The following is a 12,233-nucleotide window of genomic DNA, read 5'->3' as shown; positions in this document are numbered from 1 at the left end:
GAAATATAATGCACAGTCCAATTAATTCTGAGATATATACTATATTTTTGACATGTATAGAAATGATTATGCACTGAAAAGTTGGGCATTGTGTTTTGTTTGTATGATGCAATGTTCCCTGTGTTGTTATTTTTCTTGCATAGCTACAAGTAAGTGATTCATTTTCTTTTTCATGGATATTTAGATGAATATTTAACCACTGATTTAGGAAGTATTATATTATAGCACTAAATATTATTATTATTAACAATAACAACAATAATTTATATTCTGCCCGTCTGACTGGGTTGCCCCCAGCCACTCTGGGCACGTTCCAACAAATCAAAACATCAAACATTTAAAACTTCCCTATACAGGGCTGCCTTCAGATGTCCTATTCTTTAGGAAAGTCACTTAAAAAAAATTCAGAGAATGTACACACCAGGCAAATAAAGCGGAGTATTAAGAAATATTAAATAGTATATTTAAAGGGTATATCATCTCAGGCAACTTTAACCATAGCTGTCAACTTTCAGATTTGAAAATAAGGGATCAGCAGCCTCACCTGTCCCAGGGATGGTCTACGGGATATCTAACAATCCGGGATAGCAGTGGGAAGCAGTGGGAAACAGAACTGGAATAAGGGAATTTCCTGCAAAAAAAGGGAAAGTTGACAGCTATGACTTTAACACTGGGCAACCTTTGGCTACTGACTCCTCTGAGCACTGCCACAGGTTGAACTGGTCAGGTGCATGCCAGTATTACACAATTGACTCTGCCTAGATAGGCTTTTGATGCCTTATTTGTAACTTCCCTTTCTGAGCGGTTTTGAGTGATCAGGGAAGGGGATCAAAGCTGGCTGGGATAGTGTTGACAATACTGAGCTAGATGGACCAGTGGACCAAGTCAGCTTCTGATTATTCTGTGTTCAAGAATAGCAGGTAACATACTGAGTGTGGCAGAAGTCAGAAGATATCGGCACTAGAAGAGTAATTTGTGCATGAACACAAAATACGGTTTAAAAAATTTGTGACTGATCAATCTGACTTATTACCTGGGAGCATTAATATGGACAAATTTGAATGACATTCATTTATCAGTAGCTTGATTTCCAGAAATAGTATATAGCCCTTAGTTTATTATTCTAATACTATACTATACTATACTATACTATACTATACTATACTATACTATACTATACTATACTATACTATACTATACTATACTATACTATACTATACTATTATATATCTAATAATATATATTTATCTATTATGTTTTAAGGTATTATACTTTAATATATTAACATATATATTAACAGGTGTTTGCCTGGTTGACAGGTGTTTACATAGTTGACAACTGTGAAAGACTTCATTCTTCTTCTTCTTTTAATAAAAATAATGATTAAAAATGGAGGCCACAATCTAGAATTTGCTAGAGATACATGAATTGTACCCCAATCCTTAAAAAATTGCAAAGTAATAGCACTTCAACATCAGTAATCATCTGCATTATCTCATACTGAACTTGGTTCATGGTAGACATTTATTTGTTAGAACAGGGAACTCCCCATTTACCCGGGGGTTACGTTCTGAGGCAACACACATTTAAGTGAAAATGTATATTGGGAACACCATTGAAGCAGCCTGCAAACACCACAGTCACTGCCTCCAAATCGCCTTTCTCAAACTCCAACTCAAAGGCCTCAAACGTCGACGCAAGGGGTCTTGGGATTGCACTTGCAAAGGCTTGTGGGATTGCTAGATGCTATTTACACATCATTTTTGCCCTTTCTGCACTCTTTAAGGGCTGTTCTCTCCCTTTTTTCTAGTCACTTCTGGGTTTGCGGTGCTGCACGCATGCACAGTCACACACATATTGAACGCATGCAAAATGGTTGTGGCCTGTACTGTAAAACTTAAGGCCAATTCCTACTGTATGTTATCAAAGGGGCAATGTTGCAGCTTTCTGTGGCTAAATGCCCCATCTGTCTAATGGTGATTGAATAATAGCATAGTAAGTAGCATGTGGCTCACTTGAGAAGTTCAGATATCAATGTTTGGTTTCAAAAATTCTGATGTCCGGATGGGGCCAAGAGTAGATTACAGAAGAAACTAGAGCATGATGCGGGTTTGAGCACAGTTCCTGCAGATGCCTCTGCGTCACTTTAATAAATTGGTTTGCCACCTCCCACTTGGGGAGGGAAGGCTTTGAAGAAACTACACATGTGTATTCTTCAATCTTACCTGAAGCAGCATGTGAAAAAGTGCTTGCAACATTTATGGCTTTTATGTGCGCATGCTCACACACAAACACAGTATCTGCCAACTGGCCTGATCACTTGGCCAGTCTACACATCGGCTCTGCTGCTTCCCAGAAAACTCATGGTGTTATGGAAATTAAGATGCATGATTTGCCCATGCAGTTCAGTGCTATAATTTATACATTTCTGGATCTGTATGGGCTTTAGCAATCTGATAAAGTAGAAAATGAGCTTTCAGGATTTCTTTCTACTTGCTTTTTCTATTTTCTGCTTATTATTGTTGTAGTAGTCGTTAATAAACAGCCCTTCATTATGGAATCATAGAATTGTAGAGTTGGAGGGGACCCTAAGTGTCATCTAGTCCAACCCTTTGTAATGCAGAAATCCTGCCCATAGCCATTCCTGGGTGGGCACAAACCACCAACCTTCTGGTTAGCAGCCAGGCATACTGACTCCTTGTGCCACATCCCATAGGCTCCCAGAGTAGCTAATCAAACAAAATACAGCATATCACGCAACAACTGATAAAACATTACAAACCTCATATAAAAACATCCCAATCATAATTTTCAAGCTTCCCCTCCCTCCCAAATAAAGAATGCTTGAAAGTTATTACTAAAGATGAACTCTCTAATTTGGTTCTTACTATGTGGTTTTAAAGAAAAAATAGTGAAAGGAGCATATGGAAATCAATACCGATTAGGTGAGTGATGCATATTATTTCCTCTTGCAAGTTTACAGCACAATTTCCTCTCCATAGGAAAGAGTGCAGCAAAAGCATCTCCTGAGAATTTTAACAAGTGAAGTTCTGGTTTTAACCATTAACTTTTTACAGGTCTTTCCTAGGCACAAATAACTCAACACTTGTGCAGAAGAATGCCATCCGTATGGTTTCTTTTGAAAAAGCGACATAGGAGTTAGGAAGCAATGCAAACTCTTTGATAAAACAAAGCTGTAGTACAAGCAGTCACTTACTTAACTGTGTTGTTTATCAGGCTGTTAAATTGTCAGCTTTTCCTGTTGCCCTCTGCTTTATTGCGGTACCCATGGATGTTCCAGTGGCCCTTCAGGTCTTCTGCATTACTTCCAAATACTTTGGATTTAGCTCTGAAACCCACTTTTCAGATGAAAAATGCATTCCATTGTTATGAAAGCAAACAACTATCCTTTGGCATAGAGGTTCTGCTGTTGGCTTTTGTGGTCCTTGGTTACTTTTAAAGAGACAATCTTCGTGGAGAGAGATAAAATTGGGGAATCTGCATAACAGCTCAGTAATTTAGCTCGCTTGCTACCTGTTTTTGTAGGGGTTGCACACACTCGCTTGTTTTTCTATTCATAATTATATGCATAATTTATATGCAATCACAGTTATGCAAAAGCATAGGAAAATAAGAAGCTTCTGCTTTCATTTGGAGTTACTGGGAAATAAGGCTCAATAAAACTTTCAAACAAAAGTTGCTGGACCTTTTTGTTGAAAATAAGTCCAGAAGGCTGAGCTTAATGTAACATGTGGCAGGTGGCCTGCATTTGCCTGGAGAATTCCTCTAGGGCAAGACAGCTCAGCAAACACATAAATCCTTTTTTCTCTGTTATCTAGTAGCACATTTAGTTGCCATGGGGATCTTATTTATGCAGCAGATCCTCTGCAGTTCAGTTTGTGCCTAAAGTTTAAACGTACAGCTGTTACGGTAAATGCTACATGGCAATATTTTCAAAACATCGCACCTTTGAACACTTTTTTTGATTGATTTTTGTTTTGTTTTTTCACATATCAAAACATCTATGTGATCAAAATAAGATATCATTTGCTACAGAACTTCAAAGATTAAGCTAAGCAGCGACTGCTGTTTACATTGTTTCATGATTATTTGGGGGAAGAAGAAAAAAACTTTTTAATTTAAACATGGAGGTAGTCAGAAAGTACATAGGGTTGTCTTTGCATGAGCAGAATGCACTTCCACCTGTGTAATGAAATTGCTCATTCCTCTCTACTCCTGTGCACCCTCAGAGCAGCTTGTGGGGCGGAGGGGGGAAACAGGAAGCACTGTTGAAACAGGCAAGAGTGAATTTGCATACGCAACATTGGATGCAACCTATAATGATTAAGGAATGTAGCCAATGAACCGCATCCTTTAGCTCAGTGACTTTTTGCTGTGCGCTAGAACTTCTGCTATCTCTCCTCTTCCTACGTGCCCCTCCCTCAGTATTTTCTAGGTTTTCCTCCAACCCAGCAGAGAAGATTAGCAGAGGATGCAGGAGAGAACGAGGGGAAGCTCCTATTGCACATGGAGAAGCAATCTGCTTGGATATGGCCCTAGGTTTTTGAAGATGGGCAAGACCGGTCAATTGTTTTAACTTGTTTTAAGATTGTATTTTTACATTGTTAAAACCCGCCCTGCAGCCTTATAGCGAAGGGCAGGTAAGCAATTCAGCATCAATAAATATCCTAAAATGAGGCAAAATCCACTCTTCTGTGCGCATGGAAGTCAGGTTAACATGGCTAACATGGAATACATTCCCACCACCCCTGACCATTGGCTGTACAAGCTGGGGCTGATCAAAGTTGGAGAGACAGGTTTGGGGAGTACTGATGTACTACAGCCACTAGGAGTCCGAGGCTATGAACTTTGGGTTCTTTTTAAAAAGCAAGTCTCTAGTTCTCCTAGAAATAAAGTTACGAAACAAAATGGGCAGGTACCCTTCTAAGTGATTTTTTTGTGAGATGCGCCAGCCTGGCTGCTCCCACCTTTTAGTGTTCTTAGCCAATGAGTGAAGTCAGAGTTGTGATTGATGAATGAGTCTTTTGGACACAAGCTGCTGTTTCCTTCTTACCTGTATGCTCTTTTCTTTCCTGCTTCTGTAAAGTAAATAAATAAGATAATATTGCAAAGACAGTAATCACAGAAAAATTCACAAAACTTAGTTCAGATAGGATCTAACTCCTACTCACCTAAGATCTATAATCTCTAAGAAGATGGATTCTGGAGGTGCTGATACTATGCATGTATGTTAGCATTGTCCTCAAGTCCAAACTTTTTGGCAAGATATGCTTCACATAATGAGTTATTGAATTCTCTTGTCTCCAAAAAGGGCTCTTGATTATTTGAAAGGAATTATTAGTGAGTAACACTGGAAAATTGCAACTTCCTTGCTGTCAGCCATTAGATTAAACAAAATAAAAAAATTCCTTCCAGTAGCACCTTAGAGACCAACTAAGTTTGTTATTGGTATGAGCTTTCGTGTGCATGCACACTTCTTCAGATACACTGAAACATAAGTCACCAGACCCTTATATATAGTGAGAGGGTGGGGAGGGGTATTACTCAGAAGGGTGATGGGAATGGATGATTGGCTGATAGGTGTGGTAAACCTGTTGACCACTGTTAACGACAGCAATTAGTCTTACAGGAAAAAGCAAGGGTGAGATGGCTAAAAATAGCTTTTTTTCTTAACTGGATCTTCTAAATCTCTAGTTAAAATACAATGATATGAGAAGGTTTTGACTAAGCTTGCGCAGGTCATACACTCAATAAAGTCATTGAAAGATGGAGCTTATTTACAAATCAATGGTTACATAATTATTTTATGATGCAAAACTGATGTAAAAAAATTGCAAGTATTCTTTTGAATTTTCTCTTTTTCTCTGCTGTCACCCCATTCCTCAAATATCAAAAAGGCCTGCTTGGTAAAATTCATAAGATAATTTTGAATTTAGGCAGCAATATAGTGGAATACCTGCAAAATAAAATTTAGATCATCCCTTAGAAGCTTTGTGTACATGCTTTTCAGTGTCTCAATCCATATATGCTAAAACAGAAATTAAATATTAAGAGTAATAATTGTGAAATGCAATCAAGCTCATGCAGCTTTTCCAATTCATTTTTTTAAAAAGAAATTTGGTTTGCTTAGGAAAAGGAAAATGTCTTGGGACACAATTTATTTCAAAATAGGGTTTCATTTGTTGCTCATGGGATTAACTGTTTCAGTAATAATGTAAGCCCATATAGTCACCCTAATCTAGCTAGAGACCATAAATACACACTAGCAGTTTCTGCAGTCCTGATTCTTGAATGGGGAGTTGCACATAAAACTAGCTCCCTTCTCTGATCCACAGCCAGCACAGTATTTGCAAAGTCCTTTTAAAAACAACAATAGCCCACTGATCAGTTGTTGGTGAGGGGGTAAGGGATCCAGTTCAGTTCCCCGTGCTCCCTTTTCCCTGCCAACCTGCTGATCAATGGGATTCCAGCTTTTTCAAAATGGATATGCATTGCCCTGCCTGCTTTACACCCACAGGTTCTGCTTTCAGGAAGGCTCGTTTCACGCTGTAAATATTCAAATTGGCTTGTTACCCATGGTGACCAAGGTTTTTACTAGAGTGTAGAGTTGCCATATGGCATGATTTTCTAGGTTTTGTCTAGGTTCTGGACATGCCATCCAGTGCCTGTTTTTGATCATTAGTGGGTCTGGATTCTCAGTTTTCATTTCATTTCTTTCTAAAATAAAACAGGTCTTTAGACTTTACAGAAATGGGCAAAATAACTTGCCAGAATGCTCACATTGAGGTGTGCTATTACATTCTATTATTTTTATTTTATTTTATTTTTGTTTAACGTAAAAATATATCTCAGAAACTTATCACTAGTTTATGAGGTGAACAGCACAACCCTATGAATGTTTATTTTGAAGCCCAGCTGTGTACAGTGGGGCTTACTCTCTGGTAAGTTAGTATAGGATTACAGCCAAAAATAATGGGTAGAACCCAATTGTGCCTTTCTGTTTGCAGAATGGTTTTACTAATGAAAAGAAGGGAATGTGATTTCCGTACTCACTCAGAACAGCATGGAAAGTGACATGGGAGGTGGAAGGGTACATCAGGGGAAATGGCCTCATCTCTTCTCCTATTGGAAGAGGTCTCTGCTAGATCAAAGATTCTTCCATTAACAGAAGGACTTTTATTTTTAGATACAAACCGGTAAGAATGATATGACCCTAAACAAAGAATATAAACATTTAGTGAATCAACACCTAAATTAGGTGGAACAACAGTTTCCCATTAATGATTTTTATAAATTCACAATGTAATCCATGCTTTTTGACTGCAGACCTTCCAATTAACTCAAGGCAATATACATGCTTATCTTCAAAAAACGAGGCTATTTGGATATTAGGGTAAGAAGTGATGACTGACAAGGTCACCTGGTGAACTTCATGGTCTTCATGGGTCTTCCTTGGGTTAACCAAACCCTTTGACTACTGTACCACACTGGTTCTCTAGAATCTTTTCCCAAAATCCCACTGGGTGATAGTGAATTAAGTCATACTCAAATAGACCCATCAAGTCCATTCATTTCAATGAGTATACTTTGAGTAGAAGTTAGATGGACATCATCCGCTATCTCCACAGATGGAGAACATCTCCATTATAAAATGCAACTGATCCCATCAAGTTCTGCTTAGGTTTTCAGTTTCCATGGCGGTATTGTGTTACCTAAGTTTCTCTGAGGTATCTTTACTTCATTTCTTCATAAAAGTAATTTCATTCTCAATTACTGTTTAAAGTAAGTAGCGATATAGGCAGCAGGCTTTTTAGCCTTCTAGATTTCTAATTTAGCCTTTTTACTTTAGTTAACCTAAATTTGATTTAGAATAAAATTCTAATTGTAAAGTTTTGCACACTCGTTATTCATCTTCATTAGCAACCTGTTCATAGTCAGTATAATTTTGCAAACATTGATCTTATTTCCTGATCTTACACAAAAAAGATAATCACAAACATCCAGAGGACACAGGTTATTGCTGGAAGGGCAATAGATGGGCTAAATAAATCTATCCAACTCAATGGCCATTAGATTCTCCTCGGGGCATTTTTGTTCCACCTGCTGAGAAAGACAGTGGCTCAGGCAAACTTTTATACATTTGTGTGGACAGGGCAAGTTACTGTTCACAGAAATGAGTTAAACCTTGCTGGGGCTTGAGCCTTATAGAGGCGGAGTGCTCTTTAGCTACACAGGCCTAGGAGGGGGAAAGAGATGTTTGTGGCTTTCATTGATGGTTTTATTGGTTTAAAGTGCAAAATAAAGCTTTCAAAGGCAATTGTGCTGCTGTGCCTGCTAATGATGTGATTGCTTTATGGGTCTCTAGCCTTAGGCCAGCTTGCCTATTTGACACCCTTTCTCTGTTTCTTACTTTTTTGACAAAAGCTGTGAACATGTTTTTGGGATCCCTCCCCTCACCCCGCCGCAACCATGACAACCAGAAACTTTTAATTGAAATCTAAGATCTTCAGGAGTCTGTAGAAGCTGCTGTATTTATCATTAAAAGCCATATTCCATCCTCCGTGATGTGGTCAGAGCTATACAGATTTCTTCAGCCCATGTTTGTTGATCATCAGGATTAGTTTGCCAGAGAAGAGATCAGGACCACGGTGGTTGTGGTAGGATGAACCTGGGGGGAAATAAACTTGGATGAAGCTGGTGACCTATGGCACATACTACTGTAGTATAAATCTTACTTAGGAAAGGGCATTAATAATGATCTTAGGGACAATTCTTTTTGGACTGTGATATTCCCATATTATGTGTTGTTAAAAATTTATTGTACGTTTATTCTTTAAAACTTGATTGCTCCCTGACCTTCCCTCAGCACCTCTGGGTACTAACTGGTAGTAGAACAGTATATAACTATTAAATAATAACTGAAAACCAAACAAACGAAGCACAACAGATAGAAGAAAAATCAGGAAAAAAGAGAAAAGGACTATCATAAGAAAAGAAAATATTAGTCGTCGTCCCCACAATAGACTATTGAAACAACTATTGAAATATCCCCTGCTCTACCCCCCCCCCCTCCGTTTATGGCAAAATAGTGAGGGTGTTCATGAATTCCCATGAACCTGAAAGTTTACTGCATGATTAACCTGGTATCTGGGTTGGGTCATGGGTAGCAGTTTGAGGGGAAAGACTCTCCTCCTGCAAGAGAGGGTAGTGGTTGTGGTCGGGAGCCGGACTCTGCCTCAAGCAGGGGGGTTTGTCCCCTGCCTCCCACTCACCTGGCTGGCGCCCACGCCCACGGGCAGGCACCCAACCAGGTGCCTGCGAGGGGGCGTGTTTAGCAGCCTAAATTGCTGCGGCGCCAGCCTGCCGGCCTCACTTTTCGTCATCCCGTCGTGAGTCACAACTTTCGATAAAGTTGTGGCCTTTTCTTGCCCATTAACCTTATATCACGTGTCCTTGTGTTTCCATTCCACTACGCGGGGATCGGGTCCTCGAACCACAACCAGGAGCCTTGGGAAAAGCCAGTAGTCAGGACTCAATCTGCAGGATCTGCTGGATTCTGTTGGATTCATGACCTGCCCGACTCCATCACATCCCTTGAGCACCTTGTTTTGGGGCCCTATGTTGGCTACTGCCTGTGGAAGAACTACAGATTCTATCCTCCTACCTGCTTGAATATAATACTTCACTCATCATCTTGGAAATGCCTTTGCCTTTATTTGTTTCTTGATCGACCTCAGATCTTCAGATGTCTGTATTCCTCTGTCATTTGTAGATTATGAGTTTCTTGTAGATAGGCATATTATTATTGCCCCAAGTTCAGACCTTACATCTGACAATATAAAATGTCATACCATATGTTATAATTCACATACTGTGTCAAATACTTTGCTGAAGTCCAAATTGTCCAAATTGCCCACAAGAAAAACTCTTTTTGAAAGGTTAGCAGTTCAGAAAGCAATGATTTGCCTTTGGTAAACCATTTGACATTCTGATTCCTTTAATTTCTTTAAGTCATTTTTCTTTTTACAAATGTAGGATGACAACAGGGAAACAGAGTTAAGCATGAAAAATAAATAAGGTAGCATTTAAGTATATGAATGGGGATATATTATTTTTTTAAAAAATTGTGATGGTTGTGCTACATTGACTTTATTACCTTTTGAAAACATTGCTTAAGTTATATGCCATGCATAATTCTTCCGACATAATAAATTAGGTTGCATTTTATTCAAATTAAAGCAGATTACATCAAACGTAGTAGGAAAAACTGGGACTGATGTCAGGGGATTTCTGAATGCAGGTACAGAAGAAGGAAAAGAGATTCTCGTGTCACTTTCAGACATGCCAGGCACCTACCCACTATGTTTACCAAAGTATTGCTGCCTGTGTTTGCTGCCAGTAAATAAAGTTAATCATATAAAAATCAGCACTTGGAAAGAAATGTGTGTATCTGAAAGAATTATATGACTGTAAAATAAGTTTACAGAGCAAATTACAAAAGATATAACAGCATTAATCAGCACAGGCATGTAAGATCGTATAATCACCTTATTGTAGATGCTGGCAAACTTACTTGGATAATACTTGTAGGCTGCACGCATTTGCCTTGGAGAAAATCTCATTGAACTCTGTGGGATGTATATCTAGGTGGACATGCATAGGATCAGTGTGCTAACTTATTTTTATAGTCCTGTTATTATTTTCTAAACCAATCAACCCCAAAACAGTGGACCTGCAAAGATTCTTGAAATTTGAAAATAAACTAGTTGGTAATCCTGAATTCAAAGGGATGCCTTATGTTCAATAGGATGTTGTCAGCTGTATAAACTCTAGCCGAAAGAAGTTTGTTCCATTTAAGTCACCTTGAAATCAATGGGCCTCAATGATTCTCAGCTAACTTTTGCCCTGATGATTTTAAATGTAACCTTTCTTCACTTGCAGTGGAGCTACTGGGAAGGGATTGAATCCTTGAAATAGCCCCATCAGAAAAGAAATGCCTGGTCAGAGAATTGAGCATGACGGTTGTCAAGAAAGTAAAAGCCCTCTGCCCCCACCTTCTTCTTACTGATTATTCCTCAGTTTTACAAGTTCCACACAGGTGCCACTTCTGAATAAGAATTTGTGTGCAGCAGCATGTTTCAACAGTTCAGAAGGCCTACAAAATAACACTTGTTGCTGTAGAATCTTTCAGCTCCTGATTAGCGCCCTGATCTGTTTTTTGATTGTAGAGGAATCCTCTATAAACCTTTCTGTGTCAAATCATTTCCAGTCCTGGACCTTCTGATAGGGGTCTGTTTTCTTCACCCTCAACCTGCTTGACCCTGTTCCCTTGCCCTTGACTCCCATCTTCCCTTGTCTGCTTTTTGCCCTCTCCTAGGGACTACTACTGACCCACCAGCCTATGCCTGCTTGACAGTGGTAATTGCCTCACCCAGAAACCCATGCCTGATGGACCCTTCCAACATGGGCCAGCTGCCAGCCTCAGTCTCCCAGTATAGGTAGGCAATTGATGTTGTCCATGTTATGACAGTCTCCTAAAGTAAGCCAACCAATGAGAACAGGTAGAAAGTGAATGGATGGTTTGCAGGCACGCCTGGGATACACCTGGGAAGGTGTGGTCATCTTCTTATGTGCTTTATGGGACAATTTAGGAGAACACTGGGTTGCATATGTGAGTGAATGGGGATTGATTTTGCATTATCTTCAGAAGTGAGGCTATAAATTTCTCTGCCAGACTGCATGCGATGGGCTGTGGCAAGAGGAACCTGGCAACCTTCAATGACTTCTTGAAATGGCTTAACCAGTTTGCTGTATATTTTGATCATTAATATTGTTTGGATCCTGACTTTGGCACTGTTCAATGGAGCATTTTCTGAATGGACCTCTGAGCAGAGGAAACTCCTGCCAGCAGAAGTGAGGAGGGCTGCTTCCTCCAGTTCCCACCTCATTCCTTTGCATCCTCAGAAACTCTGCCGTCTTTGAAACACTGAGAAGGTGCGGGGTGAGGCAGAAATTGGCAAAAATCACCTCCCCTTCCACTTCTGCCAGCAGGACTCTCTGAATAAGAGACTTTCTATGAATAGAAGGACCACTCCTGTTCTTCAAAGGCTAAGGTTGGACCAATGTGCTCGTTCTCATTATTAAATGAAACCTATTTTACTGATTTATCTTGTTTTCTCTGTCAACAAATGAAGCTGCACCATACCAAGTCT

The 12,233-nt window shown here is 39.4% G+C and overlaps 1 protein-coding gene across 11 annotated transcripts in view; it reads left to right on the top strand.

The window, feature by feature from the left end:
- Window positions 1–12,233, top strand: part of NPAS3 (neuronal PAS domain protein 3) — a 625,716-nt gene that overhangs the window by 126,898 nt on the left and 486,585 nt on the right. For 3 of the 11 annotated variants that reach the window (XM_083506525.1, XM_083506524.1, XM_083506520.1), the window contains one exon: window positions 11,399–11,519. The exons of the other annotated variants lie outside the window; for them this stretch is intronic. In XM_083506525.1, coding sequence (XP_083362651.1) covers window positions 11,399–11,519 — 121 coding nt within the window. The remainder of the gene's footprint in view (window positions 1–11,398; window positions 11,520–12,233) is intronic. 11 annotated transcript variants of the gene reach the window in all.

The sequence above is a fragment of the Podarcis liolepis genome (assembly GCF_965112155.1).
Source record: "Podarcis liolepis genome assembly, chromosome: 1".
Classification (NCBI taxonomy): domain Eukaryota; kingdom Metazoa; phylum Chordata; class Lepidosauria; order Squamata; family Lacertidae; genus Podarcis; species Podarcis liolepis.
This window is presented reverse-complemented; position numbering and strand designations above follow the sequence as displayed.